The following is a 22,587-nucleotide window of genomic DNA, read 5'->3' as shown; positions in this document are numbered from 1 at the left end:
TTTTGAGGCAAGGGAGCAATTTTTGGCCACAATGACTACACACCCAGGTTCTGCCCACTTTAGTCTATCAACTCATCCCTATTCAAGCAGTCCTTTCCTACTCTTCAACTTCCTCCTCAAACACTGACTAGAATGTAACATCGTAAGAGCTCCTTTATCTCAGCCACACACACCTATGTTCATGGTACTTAAAAAATGAATAATATTTCATACCATCCCAGCTCTGCGTGCAATCACTGTGTGGAACTGTCCATCAGACACCTTCTTCATTGTTGTAAGCTTGTAGGTTCCACCACCAAGATTATAGGAAAATCTCATCCTCTCATCTACTATTTCCAGGGCCAGGAACTCTGCAGTATCACCAGTCTGGTTGTCGTAATTATAAAGAAGCAAGGCATTGTTTTTGATGGTAGAAAACTTTATGTATATATAGTTATTGTTTGGATCCAAACTTGGGAATTCCATGTAGGACAGTTCTTCGAACCCATAGCTATTTAATTCACAGTGTTTTCCAAAGACCCCTAAAAAAAAGAATAAACAATCAAAAATGATACTTCTTGGTTTGATAGTAGTGTTCTAGTTATATACTTTCTCACAACAATCAGACAATTATAATCAATTTATATGTAGGTCTTGGCAGGACAGTAATTTGCTAGAATAACATAATTTCTACTATTGAAGCGTAGCTGAATCCATTCTCTGTGTGAAAATTTAGAAAGATTACGCTATGGTATATTGTTAACATGACGAAAGAGTTAATTTTATAAAATGATTTCCAGCTGTGTTTTATTTCAACCCTCCTGTATTTTCTTTAACCTCTACCGGTAACTTCATTAGCTGACCATGGTGAGGCTAAAACAAAGTTAGTACTGTGGATTCAAAAGTCAGGTAAAGTTCTTTGTATAAGAGATGGTTTCACTAGCCGGCTATGTGATAATGTTTTTCTTCCCTTGCAAGCAAGTCGAATGCTGCTTCCTACACTTCATTAATCATACGGTGCCTCTCATTCCTTCTGGTTTCTTAAGCTTACTTTCACATGGAAAGCAATGGAACCACTTCAAGCCAGAAAATTGCAGCAGATTCATTTTTCATTTTAACTTGTGCCTGATTTCTTCTTTTGCATATTTTCCATGAAAAGAAAAGAAATTAACGATGCATAAAAGTTGGGGAAGTTGGCTTACCTTTTTACAAAGTCCTGGTAAACCTTTAATCCTGTTCTTATACGTTTTAGTGAACTGTATCAAATAATCTAGTTAAAATGCAAAAAGCAGTGTCATCTGGAAATGTGAAGGGTCTCATTCATCTCCAATGGGAATACGCTGTGCTATGTTCCCTAATAAATGCCACCAATGCAAACGTGCAGTTGCAGAAAAATCTAACTGCTGCCCATAATGTACCAGCAATAAATAAATTAATTAATAAAAAAATCTACTAAAACATTTCATCAACTAGGTATTAAAATGTGTAGACGTTTACACAGCCATGTTTAAATAGATCAATAGTTATGTAGGCTGTTTAGGGAACTGCATCTAGCTATCCCTGCCAATACACAGGTCTTCACCACCCCTTCACAAAGCAACTGCCCCAGGAGAGCTCCAGGTAGGCTACCCTGGAAAGTTTCCATGTATGGAAATAATATTTTCGAAAACAAAACGAGGAAGCTATTTACAGCTACTGCTATTGTGTTTGTGTGTGTTGTGCGGATTTCTTTTTCTTGTACTGGTTACCTTTATACCTCACAGGCAGATCCCTATGTGTTTCTTGTTGAAACCTTTGGGCAGTGGCGGAACTACCGGGGTCGCAGGGGTCACGACTGCGACCGGGCCCTGGAGTTCTGCCAGTCAGGGGGGCCCAAGGGGTGCCGAGCGGTCGTTTTCAGCAACAGCTCGGCGCCCTTCAGTCTCCTCTGCTCCCTGCCGCCGCAGTGGTGGGAGTGTGAGGCGTCTGTCTCGGGTGCCGGCACTTCACACTGAGCGCCGGCATTTGACGTCATATGCCGGCGCTCGGCAGTGAAGCCTTGCACACCGCAGCAGAGCAGGGAGACAGAGGCCGGGGCCTTGAGGCTTCTAGTTACGCCCCTGCATTTGGGAGTTATTTATTTCCATGAGTTAACAGTCTTAATACTTAAAACTCAGGTTTGATATTTATAATTACATTTTTATATATTAATACTACTATAATATAAAGAACAGGTAACACACTACAGAAACTCCAATGTAAAACACAAAAAGAGCATTAGAACCATTAGCACTGTGAGAACAGACTGTGTTGGGACCGAACCTTCTGTGTTCTAGGAGCATTCTTTGCACACAACTATGCTAGTTCTGTCTTTCACATAGAATATTTCCTTGTTAATGATTTGTTTACTTTATAAACTTAAGAACATCTCCAAGATAACTAATTAACTGTCCTTTTTATTCATGCTTCCAAGAAATGCTGATCATAGAGTTGATAAATAAGGTTATATTCTTGTGCAAAAACTGGAAAACATACACTAACTTATGAGGTAACTGCCTTCCAAAAAAATATCTTCCTGGCTTAAAAGGGAATGGAAAGAAGTGATTTAAAGTAGTTACACTTCCAAAACGTATGAAGACATAGTTCTAATTATTTTAAAGACATCTTTCTTTGACCTTCTCAGCTGTTTTCTTTCCAATACTTGATGATATTGGCATTTACGGAGTAATGTGCTTCCAAACAATTAAAGATGAGATATGATAAAAGGTAATACAGAAACATTGTGACTTCATAGTTTATTCCACTTGGAATGTTACCGGCTGTTAATGTTGTAGCATCATCTTTTTTTTTATTGATCTTTTTTATTATAAATTTAGAAATGACCTAGATATATAACAGAGCTACAATACATACAAATGACTAATGCGTGGAAAAATAAATGTCATGCAAAAAATAGAACTGTTTAAAAAAAACAAATAGCACAAGTCATTTTTTTTAATGTGATACTAGTAAAAAAAAATGATGAGAGTTTCCCATTAAACACTATTAATTAGATTAATAATGATTATGCAATTTAAAATGGCCCGATTCTTCAGACTGCATACTTTAAACATGCTGATTTATGTCTGCTGTAAATCACACACACACACACACACACACACACATATATATATATATGTGTGTGTGTATAAATATATATATATATATATATATAACAAAAATATCCCCCATCAACTATAATATACATACACGCAGTTGCGATTTTTATACAGTCTGTTAATTGCATTCCCTTGTTCTACCTAATGTGAAAGTTAATGAAATGGGAAATGTGCTTTTAAAAGCTTTTTATCTCCCCAGAGAATTTAATCTTTTTTTAATGGGTGAATTACACATTTTGAATGGGATTAATATTGTAAGAACGTAGTGAAAATTAGTGAATCTCTGTGGCTTGTTTTCTTTGTCAATTCTACAAAAATAGACAGGAAATTGCAAGGCTACTGATGCATGTCATCTAGTTAATGTAAAATGCTAAAATAACAAAATACTTAATAATAACCTAATCTAACGTTACATACTTTTTACTAGATGTATTTTCTACTCATGATTAACTGACAATAATTTTACCAATGTTTAAAATGATTGATAAATGTGAGTAACAGGCATTGCTTTTATTTATATTTATATCAAATTTGCAATATGTTACTATGTAGGCATCTAGTTTACTGATACATCTAGATTTACCTGCCATTATTTTACATTTACCTGCCATTATTTATTTAATTAGCATTTTTGTAGGCTGCCGGCAAATTTACTAAGATTTGATAAGTGCCACAAGAAACACAAGGGATTATTTAAACATTAAACCCTATGATCTACCCATACCTTGACCCCATCTCACCTACAGCCAGCCACCATACATATACTGTGCTTACTGTATGTTTTATACAACTGGACTTTTATTATTCTCTCAGATGGAAAACACTAAGTACATCCGTTAATTCTTAATAAATACAAATATACACACATACATACATATATATAATCATCTTACTAACTGAGGACACAGGGGTTGAACATGTAGCATTGATGACTAGACATAAATGTATGTGAGATGGAAGTCTTGGCCAGGATCCCCCGGCAGTCCTATCAGGGAGTTCTACCCTTTGTCATTTAAAAAAATCCAAATAATTTACAGCAGAGGGGTGTTCATCCCATTGGAAGACAATACTATATGCCCCCACCATTGGCAATGACAAGAAGCAATATGGATGAATCTTTAAACTTACCGAAAGGGCAATGACAGTAATATCCATCCACTCCACTTTGGCAAGATCCCCCATTAAAGCATGGGTTGCATTCACAGTAATTAATAGCAGATTCACAGAGTTTACCTGCAAATGACAAAATTCTATGAGTATCCTTATATAGTCCCTTGTTTCAGCAACAAAATATTTAAATATACCATTAATTACCATAGTCTCTACTTCTTTAAGAGCTCTAAGACTGCATATATGTGCAAAATATTGTTTATTGTAATTACATTTTAAGCATACATGAATGCAATGCATATGATATTTTAACCATTCAAGGACCAACTATATATAGTGTTTCTAACCGGCAGATGTTTACAAAATTGTTTTGCACTGGATCTTGTTTTTTGTTTTTTTTTGCTCAATCACATTTGATCAAGTCCTTTTAATATTAAATTATAACTTATTTTTAAGTGTTTTCACATAGGAGGGGGAAAACAGGTGAATCTCCCTTAAAAAGTAGAGAACAACTGCTTCTTAAAGCAATAACTTCAATAAGTCTTTTATAATCTACAAGACATTTTATGGTAGACTTGTATCATTTAATAAAGGAGCATAAGAATTTTTGAAAAAGGGGTTAAGAACCTATACTATATTATCTGCTTCTGATTAATAAGAGACCAATTCTACCCACATTTCTGCAGAAAGAACCAATTCAAAACCTCAGTCTCAGAATATTTAGGTTCTTATATTTTGTTACTGCTGTTATGTACAACCCTCTAATATGCAGATTAACAGCGGCAATGTAAGAAATACACTATATGGACACAAGTATTGGGACACCTGACCATTACACCAACAGGGACTTTGATGACATTATATTCTAAATACATAGACATTAATATGTAGTTGGTCCCCCCTTTTGCAGTTATAACAGCTTCCACTCTTCTGGGAAGGTTTTTCACAAGATTTTGGAGTGTTTCGGTGGGAATTTTTGCTCATTCATCCAGTAGAGCATTTGTGAGGTCAGGCACTGATGTTGGATGAGAAGGCCTGGCTCACAATCTCCCTTACGGTTCATCGCAAAGTTGCTCGATTGGGGTTGATGTCAGGGCTCTGTGCGGCCCAGTCAATTTCTTCCACACCAAACTCATCTGATCATGTCTTTATTGTCCCTGTTGGTCAGGTGTCCCAATACTTTTGTCCATTTAGTGTATTTCCAAGGATTTTTGTTAAATATGTATAAAACACATTAAATGTAACCCTATTCACATTTACTATAAGATGTAGGCGAATCACATTACATTATTATGCATTTTGATCCTAATTTGCAATTTTTTATGTAATGGTAATTCCATATGTTAAAGAAAAGAAATACTGTCAGAATGAATCATTTGGTAAAAGGGGAATGCCTTAGCAATATGGTTCCGATCTGTCAAATACTCATATCCGTAGAGATTTAAAAGCATCTAAAAATGAATTAACAGAGAATTTTGGGAATTTTTTCCTAATGTGATCAAAACAAATATTTTGGCTACGTAGGGAACAATTGATGGATAGATTAGAGATGGATAGATAAATGATGGATGACACTACATTATTTCTGCATATTATTAATTTTACTGCAGCATTCCAGAATAGCAACACTCCTTGACCTTTGGCTAACGTCATTAATGACATGGATGTCTGGTTTTATCTTTGCATAAATAATAATCTTTCATTTTAAGGTATTTTTATGTGGACATTTATTTCTCATGATTTGTACCTTTGCAAAGGCAATGGAATCCATTAGGATTCCCACTGCTTACCATTACCCAAAACTCATCTGAGAACTAACACTAAACCAGAAGGTTAAAGGATAGTTGCAAATGTAAACTCCCCGTCTCCACTATACATTATTAAGGCAAACCCCAGTGATTTTCTTTTATATGAAGGGCTATGTGGGACGTGTATAATGCAGTGAATTTTTATGCAGGGCCAGTCAATTTTGCAGACTAGCCTCACTGCATAGTGGTATTAAGGAGTTAATATGACCAACTCTCCATGCTTAGTCATGTGAAATACATTCAAGCTCCGGCTACAGCTTTGAATGTACCATTTAGTTTTTTTAAATGCATTACAATTTAAAGTATAAAATTGATACTGCTATAAAACTAGTAATAAGCATGATGTGTGAAGTGATATATTCTTCAAGTGCATCAATAATATTTTCATACTTTGGAAGTAAGAATGTGATTTTTATTTTCTTACCTGTAGATCCAGCTTTGCAGACACAGTTGAAGCCTCCAGGAAAATTCTGGCAAACAGCGCCATTTTTGCATGGACTGGAAAGGCATTCATTGATATCCCGCTCACAAGCAATTCCAGTAAAACCATCAGGGCAGCTACAGGAAAATCCCCCCACCAAATTATGGCAGGTCCCACCATTATGGCATGGAAGTGGTAAACATTCGTCAATATCAGTCTCACATAAATTTCCATCGTATCCCGGCATGCATTTGCAGATAAAACTCTGGAGTGGCTCATTTGCCACTAAAATTACAGGAACACTTTCAGTGATCTTTATTGTAGGGTTCACAGCAAGCCTCCTCATACAGTTTCCTCCATTAAGGCAAGGATTATGAGCACATGAGTCGTGATCCACAGATTCTATCCATACTCCACTTTGTCTAAACAGCACTTCCTTTATACTTTCAAAAAATGTACCAACTCCACTGGGGTTAACATATTGATTGTTACTTCGTTTTACGGCTGTCATGACAAAAGTCCGGTTATTTTCCTCAAAAAGCCCATAAATTTGTACAGCTGTCCCTAGCCCAGTTAGCTGAGAACCAGCAATGCGTAAAAAGTGGAGGTAATGATTTGTTAAAAAGTCTTTAACATTTGGTATGTTTATTCGAAGGAGGATGCTGTTATCAATTGTAGAATTACTAAAACCTGTAAAGAAAACTCGAACATTATTGGTGACTGAGCTGTGCATTCCATCATTGCTATGAACAGTGAGATCAAACGTTCCATCTGTGGATCTTGATTGGGAATTAAGATCACAACTGTTTGCTGGAATATTAAAGAGACTTGTCACCCCTGATGTTAGAGAACAATGGAAGTTATCCAAGACATCTGGATCCTGAGGTTTAACACTACCAAGGGTACCACCTGGAAATTGATTTCCGAAATAATGGACAAAAATCTCCACTGTTCGAGACTCAGAAGGGTTGTCATTTTGGTCTAAAACTTTCACATGGACAGTTCCCGTGGAAGACATTTGCGGAAAACCAGAGTCTCTTGTTACAACAGATAAGAAAAACTCATTAATCTGTTCCCTATCAATTTCTCTTGTTGTGGTAAGAATTCCTCCTGGGCTTAGACTGAAATAGTTTGTAGCAGGTCCAGTACTCAGGAGGTAATACGTGAATGGACCTTGATTTGGTGGAAGATCTAAGTCTGAAGACTGCAGTGTCATCACATGAGTTCCTGCTCTCTGGTTTTCCTTTACTTCTCCTTCAGTTATGGATAACATGGGTCCATTATCATTAATATCTTCTAAAGATACCACAAGGCATGCACTTCCTGTTGCAGAGGGCGTTCCTGAATCAATTGCTAAAACTGTTAGATTATAAATAGGCATTATTTCTCTGTCCAGATCTGTTGTAACGGTAACTTGCCCAGTTTGTGGATTAATAGAGAAGGCACCTTTTTCATTCCCAGAACCGATGAAATAAGAAAACCGGCTCCAGCTTGGGACTGAATCAGAATCAAAGGCACTTACAAAAGTGACATGTGTACCGGGAGGTACTCCTTCACTGATTTGAACATTGTATTGCTTTAGGCTGAAAACAGGAGGGTCATTTGCATCAAGCACAGTGATGTTGACATTTACTTCATCTATATCAGTTCCTCGAATGTTTCCAATATTTTTAGCTAGAATCTTCAGAGAGATTCTTTCTTCCTTTTCTCTGTCTAGAACACCTGATACATAAAGCTTGCCTGTTTTCTTCTCAATATGGAACCCTTTTTTCTTACTGCTGCCAAAAATTAAATAGTGTACTTCTCCATCAATACCTAAGTCACGATCACTTGCAAACACTTCCCCAATGACTGTTCCTTTAGGGGCAGCCTCAGAGACTTCAAAATAATACATCTTTGATACAAACCGAGGTACGTATTCATTTGCTCCCTCTAGCTGGATTGTAACAGTGACAAAACTACAGCGATCTTCGTCTGGCACATTGAAGCCTTTTATCGTTAGATGATATGATTGCTTTGTTTCATAATCAAGAAAACCTTGGGTGGTGATTACGCCTGTGTTTGGATCAATCACGAAAAGGTCACTATCTGAAGACTGTATGGAATATGCAATAACGGCATTTGGAGTAGAGTCTATATCTGTCGCATTTAAGCGTATGACAGTTGTGCCACTTGGAGCATTTTCCTGTACTGTAGGGAAATATTCATCTGCACTGAATACAGGTGGATTATCATTAATATCTTTAACATGAATTGTAACAACACAGTATCCTGTTTTAGCCACCCATCCACCGTCGGTGGCACTGATGGTTAAGTCATGTTTTTGGCAAAGTTCATAGTCCAGACCCTTTGACAAAGACAATGCCCCTGTGGAAGAGTTAATTGCAAAGATGCCAGCTTCATTTCCTGAAGTGATGTTGTATGTGATTATTCCATTCATTGAAGAATCCCTATCCCTCGCAGACAGAGTTCGTATAACTGTACCAACTGTGTGACTTTCTTGGGCTGTTATGCTTATATGACTCTGTGAAAATTCTGGGGTATGATAATTTTCCTCAGTCACGGTTATATTAACCACAGCATGAGATGATAATGGTGGATTGCCTTTGTCTTTTGCTGTTATTCTCAAGATAAAGTTTTTATTGATGTCCACCATAAGAGATGAAACCACTGTGATCCAACCGGTTTCTTTGTCAACCTGAAACTTACCATTAGCATTTTCTGTTGACAGGCAGTATTCTACTTGAGAATTCATACCAAAATCCTTTTCATCAATCGCTGTTACCTTAATTAATTTTGTACCTATTTTTGCATTTTTAGCAACGGGGGTAAAATATTTGCTCAACAGAAACTTTGGGGCATTGTCATTACTGTCAACAATGTTGATTGATACTGTAGTTTCGCTCATAATTGGAGGGTTGCCTCTGTCAGAAACACTTACAATAAAGCTGTGCCTGTTGATATTAACATTACCTGACACGCTCGGATTTTGATACTTTAAATGCTGCTTGTTGAATATTTCACCCGTAGTTGAGTTAATACGGAAAAATTCTGATTGAGATTTAAGAAAATAATACACTTGACCATTCAATCCATCATCTGGGTCTGATGCAAATACTTCAGTAACTTTAGATCCGGCTTCAGTTGTTTCTGGAAAGTCTAAATAATAGGATGGCTTACTAAATCTTGGAGCATTGTCGTTGACATCAGTTACAAATATAGTGACATCTGTGCTTACTGTCCACCCTGAATCATGGGCAGTAACCCGTACAATATAGCGATCATAATCCTCTCTGTTTAAGGGCCTGCTTACAGAGATCACGCCTGTGTTGACGTTTATGTGAAAGGGAAGACTTGTGTCAGTGATTGTGTATCTACTGACAGCATTTGCCCCAGCGTCTACATCTGAGGTAGTTACCTGGGTGACAATGTAACCTAAAGCCGCGTTCTCTGGAACAGTTGCACTAAATATCTGGGAAAATCTTGGAGCGTTGTCGTTGTCATCTAAAACGTTAATTATAACTTTTACTATTGAGCTTTGTAATGGGGTACCCCTGTCACAAGCTTTGATGGTTAGAGTATGCTGAGATACCTTTTCTCGATCCAGTGGCCTGGTGCTTCTGACCTCTCCAGTAACTCTGTTTATATGAAAATAACCATCTTTATTGCCATCCACTATGGTATAATCTATCTGCCCATTAGATCCACTGTCTTTATCCCTGGCAGAGACAGCTACTATTTTCCGTGGTGAAAGGTTTTCCATTATTTCAGCTATGATTGGATCTTGCTTAAACTGCGGGTGATTATCATTGACATCCAAAACTGTTATCTCTAATTTCGCATAAGAGGAAAATGGAGGAAAGCCCATATCTCTAGCTTCGATCCAAAGCACATATTTAGAAATGGCTTCAAAATCCAGTGGGTTTCTGATGTAAAGCTGGCCGTTCAATTCATCTATATGGAATGTGTCTCCAAAATTACCACTAGCTATATAGAAGGACAAGGAACCTCCTCTGGAAGATGAGCCAAACAATGTTGTAATGAGGGTGCCTACTTCTTGACTTTCCGGAAATGTGAAGGTCTTCTGATCAGCTCGTATTTGAGGGAAGTCAGCTTTGTTAGCAAACCTCACAGTCACTGTGGTAAAATCAGCCTTTGAATTAAGGCTGCCATCTTTCACATGGACAGAAACTGTTATTTCAGAAGGACCTTCTAAAGCTTCTGCTGTACTGATAGTTCCCCGTATTGGGTCAATGAGAAACTTGTTGGAGTTCCGTCCCTTTAGTGAAAAATAAAGTTCTGCATTTGAACCAATGTCCTCATCAGTTACCGTCACAGCAAACACAAAAGAGTCTGAAAGCAAATAGGGAAACAAACAATATTCGTTACTAAACTAAGACAACCCACGTGAAAAAAATAAGTATCATGGAACTAAGGAATAACATTAACCCCTTTTTGATGCAGGGTGTTGCATTCTAAAGGCTGCCATTTTTTGGCATTTTACTATGATTCTCCTTTCGTAGTTTACTCATACATAAGGATGGACTCATTTTTAAAGGGCAGATGGGGCTTCCTTGGAAAGGTGCACTAAAATCAATCTTATATATATATATATATATATATATATATATATATATATATATATATATATATATATATAACCATATGCTTAAATACAGATAACAATATGGGAAATATCACTACCTGAAGGAGTAGGTGATGGAATGTAGGTGACATATGGATGATGCAAGAATCTTGGTGGGTTGTCGTTCACATCAAGAATAGTTATGGTCGCATTAGTTGAACTTGTCAATGCAGGGGATCCCCCATCGGTTGCCACAACAAGCAAAGTATAAATGTCTTTCATTTCTCGGTCCAACATTGAACTGCTGATGATCTGACCAGTGGAAGGGTTAATAGTAAACTGGGAATTTCCGCCAATCAAACTGTATCTGTCAAAATATATAAAAACATTTGTTTCAATAACAACAATAATAATGTATTAGTATTATTAATACCTTTTATTTATTAAGTGCAATTTAATCGGGACAGTAAACACAAAAATAATGTTGATATAATTATATTTTTTATGCAGACAAATTACTACATTTCAAACAATACAAAGAACTCCAAGACTGAATGCCAAATAGTCTTTTTCAGTCCAACCGAGTTCATCATGGAAAGAGTTCATTAAAATGTAGCTATTTGGTAAATGAATCCAAAAATGGATAATTAAATATACTATTAACAATACAGAAAGCTCTATGATCATTTTAAATTACTTTAATATTACAACCACGCCAGCTGAATCCTCACTCTTGATATGTTGCATCCAAAGTAAATAACTTGCCTTATGAAATATGAAATATCTAATACTGGTTTTATGTGCATTTCATTACTATCCAGCAACCATATATAGTTAATTAACTTTTTTTTTAAACTTGCCAATAGATGCTTATCCAAGTAATGTACAAATATATATATATATATATATATACATACATTTATGTATATTTTTTACCACTACTAATACAAAATATAAACCATTTGCCAAGTCGGTAAACACTTGCAAACTTCCAATAAACCCCTCATACAAGACAACCTCATTAACAACCACTAAAAGATTACTTTGAATTCTTGCAGTACACAGTAGGTAGCGTTAGGTCTGTCAATATTAGTTAACATCCTCATTACCCTGTTAAGAAAAAAAAATGATGATAAATATATTAAATGAAAGAAAAGTGCTCTCAACATGAGGCTTTCAACGGCAGGGGGTTGAACGGAAAAGCTGTAACCCTTAAAACCCTAAAAGCAGGAGCGGCATCTATGCGTGTTAAGCAAATGCGCTTGAAAGGGTTAACACAACAGGTGTTACAGTAGCAGAAAGTGTGCAGAACTTACCGAATAACTCCATTGACACCAGCATCGGGATCTGAACAATTTACCAGCAGAATGTCTGTTCCTGTAGGTGCATCTTCGGGGATTGCTATAAAGTGTTGACTTAAGGCAAACAAAGGTTTGTTGTCATTGATATCATCGACGTTCACTGTGATGGTACCTGTTCCTGTAAGAGCTGGGTTCCCTGCAAAAAAATATAAAAACATATATCACATACAAGTATTTACACATCTTAAATTTTTACTGCAATAGAGGGTTACCGAAAATGTTTCCATGTTGATAGCATTTACCGTATTTGCTGCATGTAGGTGGAGGATTCTTATAAGAATTTATAAAATTTCCAAAAGAACAAGCATTTTTTTTTTACTAAAATAATGGTTTAGGATGCAGCCAGAAAGGTAAACTGCCTAGAAGCGGTGCTATGGAATTTAAATTGCTTTTACAGAGAAATGTGAGCCTCTGTCCTTCTTTGTGCACAATAATGAAATTATATCCTCTGCGGCCTATTCTGGGATCCCTTTTGGACTGAAATATTTGTAGCTGTTTTGTACATGCAATACCTGGCACAGTGAATCAAAAAACACTCTTTTATTTTATAGTTTTAGATAATATTTAGAGTTTATATAGTGTTATATAGGATGAATATACCAAGATGTCATAATATTTCATCCTGATCATCGGGTCCGCCAATTTCTGTGACATTTTGTGTTGCATAAATAATTTTTGGCATTTATAAAAATATCACAATAGTTATCAATAACATTTGTCATTACTGGTGTATATATATATATATATATATATATATATAAATATATATTATTTTTTTATATATATACATATGTATATGTATTGCATGGCTATATTATAGAATTCCCCACAGATGACACATAATATAGCACACTGCATGTCCTTAATTAGTATAAATTTTCTGCAATGAAAGACAAATTAGTTTGAGTAATTTCACACCTTTCTTTTTGTCATGTAGCCAGGTGTTCTTGATTCCCAAACATAGCTTACTGATTTTTTAATTTAAAATTAAATATAAGACCGCCATTGGCCGTTCTTAATTTGTCAGCAACTATAAACATCAGGGCACAAATGATTCCTTGTTTTAGTAATAAATATTAAAAAAGGAATCCCTCCTGAATTATTGTGTTCAGGTGCACCAATAATTTTTATATCATTTCTAATGACTTCACAGTTTCACTTTTGACTTTCGTACAACAACCGCATAGTTGTTTGCTTGTTCAGGGCTGCAAACACAGCAGGTTTTCAGGATTAAGTGTTTGATTTTATGTTAATTGGCAAAATCCTAAACCTCTACAATAATTACAAGCCCAGAGGGTCTTGGAGTATCATATTATTGCAAGGATTCAGGGATTTCAAGATGAATCTCTCTAATTTGGATAGTTGATTTGCAAGCCAAATACAATTAAAAAGATGTTTTAATCCATAAAATTGAGATGTACAGTTGAATCCACTAAAATCCAGGCAATTAGTGGATACCAAATTAACATCCGTTCATCTTGATGATAGTACAATGTGCTGAGATCTGTGCCAAGGTCCCTAAGAATAAAGTATATCATGTTTCTTGAAAACTAAATTAACTGGCAGATACTAATAAGTGTATTCGTCAACTTGGAAGATAAATAGTTAAGTTTCCTAGATATACACATTACACTTCACAATGTACATTACTGGTTACAAAACTAGAAATATACGTTGTTCTTCATACATTGAAAATAGGTGGAAAACACAAAATGCCCTTTTAATCATAAATAACACCATTACGGCCTAAAACATTTCCCCAACTTTTTTCTAGATAGTTCCCACTATTATGCCTACCCATAACCATAATAAAATGATTGGTGTCCACTCCACACCTCCGATCCAACTAGCAGAAAATATCCTTAAAACCAACCCAAAGTACAAAACCGAGTCGGGGGTCTCTACGTCCATCAGCCCAGATCTCTCTCATAGCACTCCCTCACACTTCTTTCATATCACAGACTGCACTATTTAGGGTCATTGCTCTGTCCACATTTAAAACATTGGATAACACTGATCTTATACATATAAATGTTCATCTGGCCCATGAGCCACCAGTTAGACAAAAATGGCCCCAAAGACATAATTTCCGAATACAAAGTAAAAATCATTTTTAACTACTTTGAATTTACTCAATCACAAATTACATTATTTGTCTTGAAAATCTAGTATTTTATTGTTATTATCCATTCTTAATAGGAACCTAAAATTTAGGACCCCAAAATACATATACTATTCTGACATCTGTGGTGGGAAATGTAAGCAAAAGAATAATTTGCAAGTGAGGTCACCGGCCCCATGGAAAAGCAGCAAGTTGGTAACCGTTTAACTATGTAGTCTGAGTTTAATACCAATATCATATTTGTGGTAAGAGATTCTGTTTTTCTTGGTCAGGCTCTATTCCCAGAATTCAGGATCTCGCTGCAAGAGCGGTTACTCACGAGGACTGGGTTTTTAATCATTTACCAGCGGACCACCAGAAAATCTTTGTTAAAGCATCCCTTGACAATAATCTACATGATGAGGGCTTTTGTGCTTAAATATAAACGAACACAATTGCAATGAAGGCTAGTGTCATATAGCATTGGACATACATAAGTAGGCTTTGAGCAGAACAAAATGAATGTCACATTAGTTATCATTAATTCACAGTGAATGATCTATGATTCAGTGAACAGATGTAAATTAGTTGTTTTCCCAGATGTAGCAAAAGTCTCAATGCAAAGAAAGGTTGTCAAGTACATGTCACTAAACTTTTATCATGGTATTATTAAGCTTTTAACACAAGATTCACATTAGGTCTTATTGTTACTTGTTGCTAGCTAAACATTACATTTGATTTTCATCAAACTTTACATTAATTTGATGTTATTTTTCCTGAAATAAATGAAAAAATGTTACTAGAGGGACTGCAGTGTAATTGAAGTGGCGTACCCCTCTAAATCAGCTTTAGTCAATAGATTTAGACAAGAAGATTATTACCGCTATTATAATGATTTCATTGAAGCAAGATGCTTCCAGGAGGAGATATGGGGGTTGGGGCTTAGCAGAAAAAAAAAAACAACAAAAGGTATACATAAATAGAAATGCTTCCTAGTCCCAGTCTTATCCACAAATATTATATTTTGATGACCACTTATAAACAATAAGGGAACCAGGGCTATTGTAACAAAGTTGACGTGGTTTAGCAATCACTTAAAAGCATCCAAATCAGACTAAATAGTCAAAAAAAGCTGATCAAACGGTGATGACAGGGGTGGTAAAAAAAATTGTGACCTTGAATATTCTTTGGGAAAAGTGTTTTCTTTTTTTAATTTGCTTTCAAAAATAATTTCAGTCTAGACATCTTCAGAGTATAGTCAAAAAAGGAAACATTACATAGAAAGGGTACCGAGTTTTATCAAAATCATATTTATTAATTACTTAGCCAGTGCGATGCATGTGTTTCTTTGTTTCTAAATTCTTAAATACACACACACACACACACATATATATATATATATATATATATATATATATATATATATAATATTTTAGGTTCAGTATGTAAAATCTGTTAATATGTTTACAATTAGGAGCAGTGTTTTTGATATAAATATATTTATGTTCTTTTTATATTCCTGATAAAGAGCAATGTAAGAAAATAACTGATTGTAACAGACTTAACTGTCATTTATGTTATAATTTGTTGTATTTATGTTCTCATAGTTTTTGTAAGTTTAAATGTGGATAAGGTTTACACTGTCCATGTTGCAGGGGGAAGGTGTTTGGGGTAGGACTGTTACTCAGAAGGAAATGCCCTTGGGATATGCTGAGTCATACTGGTCACAACAGTAATACTGGTCATAACAGTAATACAAGAGAGGCAGCATATTAACAAGAGTTATCAGAGTCCATCCTCATATACAAGGTTGATTAGTTTGTTTAGCAAACCCCCTGAAAAGGCATAAGTTTGAATTAGAACGGCTGCAGTTAGAAAAGGACTTAGAAGTTGCACGCGCCAGAGTAAAATCCTATGATGAGCAAATAAAACAAGAAGCGAAAGATCAGTTGAACTTGTTACAAAATGAACATGAAAGTGAGAGAAATTAAATCTCTCCTACAACACGTCCACAATACAATGTTGTTCAGTCAACAACTCTTAGTGAAGTGGCTCACCTTGCTCAAGCAGTTCAGGACAGCATTGCCATCAACAGGTTACCCACACCTGAACCTACAGTCTTCAAAGGAGACCCAATTCAGTTTGTGAACTGGAAAGCCTCATTTATGCCACTTATAGATAGAAAGGGCATCTCTGCAGCTGACAAACTTTATTATTTGAAAAGGTACGTGAGTGGCTCAGCACACAGATGTCTTGAAGGCACGTTTTATCGAAATGATGAGGAATCCTACAAAGATGCTTGGAACAAGCTTAACCAAAGATACGGGCAGCCCTTTATCATTCAAAGAGCATTCCGGGAGAAGCTGTCAAAGTGGCCTAGAATACAGTGCAAAGATGCAGAAGGTCTGAGAGCATTTTCAGACTTCTTAAATGCCTGCCTGTAAGCCATACATGAGGTATGGCTTGCAGGCAGGCATTTAAGAAGTCTGAAAGGCCTGGAAATATTAAACGACTGTGAAGAGAACCAAAAGCTGATACAGAAACTTCCTGACTAGGCAGCCTCCAGGTGGAACCGCCAGGTCACAATATCCCTTATGGATGGCAAAGAATTTCCAACCTTTAAAGACTTTGTAAAATTCATGTCAATGGAAGCAGAGATTATGTGTAATCCTATTACTTCCTTTCATGCTCTGCATTTACATGAGTCACAAAAGGAAACCCAAAGAAACAAAGCAATTGTCTTTAAAATGCAAACAGCTTTAAACAATGATAAACAGACAAAAGCAAAGGGACAGTTAAAAACACCATGCATGTTGTGTCAAGATGACAATCATCTACTTTGTAAGTGCCCAGAATTCATGCAAAAGTCTCTGAAAGACAGAAGAGCATATGTCAAAGATAATAAACTTTGTTATGGTTGTATAAAACCAGGTCACTGCGCCAAAGAATGTCATCGTTGCCACACATGTGACGTATGCAAGTTACGTCATCCCACATGTCTTCACGATTACAGCTATGAGACTAACGGAGTTAGGAAACAATCACTGTCCATGGTAAGCAATGCGTATGTACAGGATGGTGAAACTACTAATGCCATGTCACTTAACATCACAAGCACAGGTCATTCAGTCATGAGATATATGATAGTACCTGTATGGGTGTCGTCTGTTAAAAATCCATCCAATGAACAGCTTGTTTATGCTTTGTTAGACACTCAGAGTGACAGTACTTTTATTGACGAAGAAATAAGTAACGTACTTCAAGTAGATACTCACCCAATAAAACTTAAACTCACCACCATGATAGGAGACAATACGGTCATCGAAAGTAAAAGAGTGTCTAATCTTCGTGTAAGAGGGTACAATTCCTCAGTGTATATCAATCTTCCGCCAGTATACACAAAGGAGTGTATTCCTATTAATCATGATCACATACCAACGCAAGAAACAGCAAATAACTGGGCTCACTTGAAGGTAAATAGAAAGGAAATGCCACCTCTTCTCAGTTGTAAAGATCAGGTTTACTGATTGGCTACAACTGCCCTAGAGTGCTAGTTCCCTGACAAGTCATACTAGGTAAAGAAGATGAACCTTATGCTATTCTGACAGACTTAGGATGGAGTATTGTGGGCTGCTCCACACCACGCATCAACGTATCATCAGCAGTCAGTCTTTGTCACAGATTAACCACAAAGGAGATACCAGCTTTGACACCTGTGGATGCAATCCATATACTAGAGTCGGACTTTAAGGACGTCACAGCAGATGACCAGACAATCTCGCAAGATGATATTGCGTTCCTAGACAAACTGAAGGGCAGCATAAAGAAAAATGCTGAAGGACATTATGAAATGCCCCTTCCGTTTGAACAACGTCCATACTTACCTGACAACAGAGAACTTGTTAAAGTCAGACTTAATCAGTTGCACAAGAAGTTCTGTAAAAATGAAAAATACAAGACAGACTATATTGCTTACATGAAGGACATAATTGAAAGAGGTGATGTAGAAACAGCAAATGAGGATGAAAACCTAGCAGACAATGCTTCTAGAGGAAGAACAATAAATGAGTTACTCTCATCTAACTGGTTCGCTGGTCCCTCATTCTTGTGGAAAAAGGAAATACCAAACTCAAATGTTATATTGGAACTCCCAGTAGGAGACCCAGAAGTAAGAAAAATTCAGACATTACAAACAAAGACCACAGAAAGTAAAGATCTTGTAGACTATTTGTCCAAATTTTCATCTTGGTCTAAGGCTGTCAAGGCCATTGCACGCCTTCTTCTTAAGAAAGATAAAACCAATTCACCTGCATCAGTGGGTGAACAAGATGATGCAAAACGCTTGATTTTGAAGGGTGTGCAAAAACAAATATATCAGAAAGAAATAGATGTTCTGAGTCAAGGAAAACAACTTCCAGGTCATAATAAACTTCATCACCTGGACTCCTTCTTAGATACAGATGGTATAATCAAGGTGGGAGGGAGATTAAACCACTCATCGTGCATTCACTCGTTCAAGCACCCTGATTCTTCCTAAAGATCATCATATGACAAGGTTGATAATTGCACACTATCACGAAAGTGTAAAGCATCAAGGAAAATGTTTCACAATTAATGAAATCAGATCTTGTGGATACTGGATACCTGGCATAACCAGAGCTGTCACCTCTTACAACTGTGTAACTTGTAGAAAATCTGTTGAAGGCCACAGGATGAGTGATCTCCCCAAAGAACGTGTGGAGCCTTCTCCACCGTTTGTGTATTGCGGTATGGATTGCTTTGGTCCTTTCATGACTAAAGAAGGAAGGAAACAGCACAAAAGGTATGGTCTGCTTCTAAGTTAATGAACTTAACTTACCATTACAGGAACTTGACTCAGAAAGGCTCACTGCTTTTCTTGATTTTGTTATGAATGTCCCTCATTCCAGTCATGCAGGTAGTGTATGGGAGTGGCAAATCAAAACTGTACAGAGTGTTGTTAATGCTACAGTTTCCCTCTCATAAGGCAGACTCAATGATGCTTCACTACGCACTTTGTTTTATGAAGCCATGGCTATAGTCAATAGTCGCTCCCTTACAGTGGACAACCTAAATGACCCCAAGAGCTTAGAACCACTTACACGTAACCATCTGATTACCATGAAATCCACCACAGCCCTGCCACCACCAGGAGAGGTCACAAGAGAAGATTTATATGGGAAAAAGAGATGGAGACGAGTACAGTATCTTACTGAACAGTTTTGGAGTAGATGGAAAAAAGAATATCTTCTCAACATCGCTGCTAGGCAGTGTTGGCATGCTCCCAAGAGGAATTTTCTAATTGCTGATGTGGTCATGGATGCAGATGATAATTTGCCAAGAAATGAATGGAGACTTGGAAGGATTATAGATACCATAATCAGTCCAGATGGACTAGTAAGGACAGCCACAATAGCACTTGGTGATAAAACACTAAGCAAGAAAGGAGAACGGATAAACAAGATCTCAGTAGTAGAGAGACCAGCGCAGAAGTTGATCTTATTATTGGAAGCTGAATGACCGAATGTTCAAAAGGACTTCACTATAGTTTACGTACTCACTAAAAGGGTTATTAATGTGTTATTAAGTGGAAATTAGTAATGTTTAAAAAACATGTATAATTTGGTGGGAGTGTAACAGACTTAAGTGTCAGGTGCCCCTAGGAAACAATAATTTTGACTAACAGGAGGCAGAAGGAGGATGACCTTGACAAGAAACAGATCTATCTAAATCTAGAATTTGTATAATAATATATTTGTGGATATATAAAATGTCTTAATATACATACATATATGTTCAATATTATTATAAATGGCACACTAATTCAACTACAAAAACAGCTGTTGTATATTGTGTTCTAACAACACTATGATGACCATAAGGTGATTAAAATGTGATGCCTTTTGTCTCTTTATACCATTAAGAGAATTAACAGGAGTGCATGTGATTAACACGTCTTAGTAAAGATTGTTGACACAGTATGTTTCTGATCATCACTTGCTGTATCTTTTTTTATACTGCTGCAGATAGTATAAAATGAACAAACAATGAGATTTTCAGGGCATACCAGACAGAGTTAATCCTAGGATAAAACAGTTTGCCAATACAGTTAATTGTAGATTATGCAAAAACATGGAAAGATCTAATCTGCTGGACAAATGGAAACAGAACCAGTGTCAGCTGTTGATGCATATTAGGGATGACATGGAATTATTTGGAAAGTGTTACTTTTCAACCACTTTGATCATATTCCTTTTGTAAATATGGTTTTATTCAGTTGTGTGGTTACACGTTAAAAATTGTAGATGCATTATGACAAAATTAGTGATTCCGCCTCCTAGTGACTCCTAAAATATGTGAAATTATTGGTTTTCCTGAATTTCTCCCCCTCCTAGAGTACTCCTAGTACTAGTATCTACTTAGAGCGCAGAGGTGGCACAGGAAAGAGACTTTAGGGGGCAGAGGTGGCACAGGCAGGTTGCTAAAGGGGCAGCGTTGGCACAGGCAGGCTGTTTCAGGGGAAGAGTTGGCACAGGCAAGCTGCTTCAGGGGCAGAGGTGACACAGACAGGCTACCTCAGGGGCTAAAGTGACACGGGATATTTTAGGGGCAGCTGTGGAACAGGCAGGGGTTATCCTGCACTACCATCAATGTCTGGCTTGGTGTATAGTGATGGGAGTTATGCTGTACACCATCAATGTCTGGCTCAGTATTTAATGATAGGAGTTATGCTATACCATATCTGTCCAGTAAATATTATTTATTTAAACTTATTTAATTTATTTATAAGTTTATAATTTATTTTAATAGATTTCTAGTTTTTTCTAGTTGACATACAGTTTACAAATTTGTAAAATAAATATTTTTGAGAACAGTTATTATTATTATTATTATTATTATTATAAGAAGAGAGAAGAAATGAATAATATTTTTAGAGTTAAGGCTTTTTCCAAATTGATTTGCATTATAAAGGAAAAGGAGGGGAACGTTTGATAATCTTGCAGTGAATATAATACATACCACAGCACTTCCATACACAAACGTTTCCCTGCGCTTCTCACTTAACATTCTTAATCAATTTAATTTTAAATTTGTAACGTACCACTGTAGTGCATTCATTGTGTATCAATAATATTATACACAGATGTTGGGGAGTTTAGAACAGAAGGACACCAAATCTTATTTTAAATTGGCAAATTCACTTAAAAAAATATCTGATACTTTATAGCAAGCATGTTTGTTTTACTGCACACAGCTTAAATATCTCGTAATGTAACCCAAAGTAGCAATGTAAACAATCTAAAATTACATCCATAGGAAAATAAAGCTAACCTTAAAACTGTCTTTCCTTTTCCAAATTAATATACAATGCACCCCTTGTGAGTGCCGAGTACAACATGTCGTAAACTGCTAAAGTGGCTTGTTGTGGAGTACATGCTTTATAAAAAGAAGTAATGCCGAGGCTTAGCTAAATGACAAGGTCTGTTGTTCCGCCAAAGACGAGCGCATGCTACCACCCCAGAAATAGCCCTAACGAGGGGAAAAAATATTTCTCCAAATGTGATTAACCTAAATCATCAAAGCTGGCTGAAACTTTGTGAAACGAAGTACTCTCTAAAGGATTTATTGTTCATGTGTAGTAGCAAGTGATACTTTGTAAGACAAAATGTGGTTCAATAATTATTTACTATACCTTTTATTGTAATTTTTTTAATCTGGAAAAATAGATATTGGTGGTTTGGCCCAAGAGAACATACTCCAAAGACCTTTGTGAAAGTAGTTCATGGAGGTTCATATATATATATGTGTGGACTAAACTTTAAAGACGACTTCTTCTTAAAGTTTGAACTGCCACAAAGGACAACTTTGCATTACGTGTGCTTTATTATCAGTTCACCTAATAATAATAATAATAATAATTTGGCATGAAATATAGGTGAATAGTTTTCTATTAAAGGCACGTGTTCTAAATGGATCCACTGCAAACTACAGTTTAATTATGGTTGACAAATCCTCAAACTGAAACTAAACCCTTAAACCGTCCACCACATAATTACTGGTAACAAA

General features: G+C 36.3%; 1 protein-coding gene across 1 annotated transcript in view; it reads right to left on the bottom strand.

Annotated features, from left to right (window-relative positions):
• Positions 1 to 22,587, bottom strand: part of LOC149289386 (protocadherin Fat 4-like) — a 197,976-nt gene that overhangs the window by 10,891 nt on the left and 164,498 nt on the right. Inside the window, exons 8-12 of the mRNA XM_089490751.1 lie at positions 12,357 to 12,537; positions 11,160 to 11,407; positions 6,459 to 10,808; positions 4,245 to 4,349; positions 214 to 521 (exon numbers count right to left, since the gene is read on the bottom strand). Coding sequence (XP_089346877.1) covers positions 214 to 521; positions 4,245 to 4,349; positions 6,459 to 10,808; positions 11,160 to 11,407; positions 12,357 to 12,537 — 5,192 coding nt within the window. The remainder of the gene's footprint in view (positions 1 to 213; positions 522 to 4,244; positions 4,350 to 6,458; positions 10,809 to 11,159; positions 11,408 to 12,356; positions 12,538 to 22,587) is intronic.

Source organism: Sceloporus occidentalis, unplaced genomic scaffold, assembly GCF_023333645.1.
Source record: "Sceloporus occidentalis isolate IW3139 unplaced genomic scaffold, rSceOcc1.0.p SCAF_46, whole genome shotgun sequence".
Lineage (NCBI taxonomy): Eukaryota > Metazoa > Chordata > Lepidosauria > Squamata > Phrynosomatidae > Sceloporus > Sceloporus occidentalis.
Note: the sequence above shows the minus strand (reverse complement) of the source record. Positions and strands in the feature narration are given on the sequence as shown.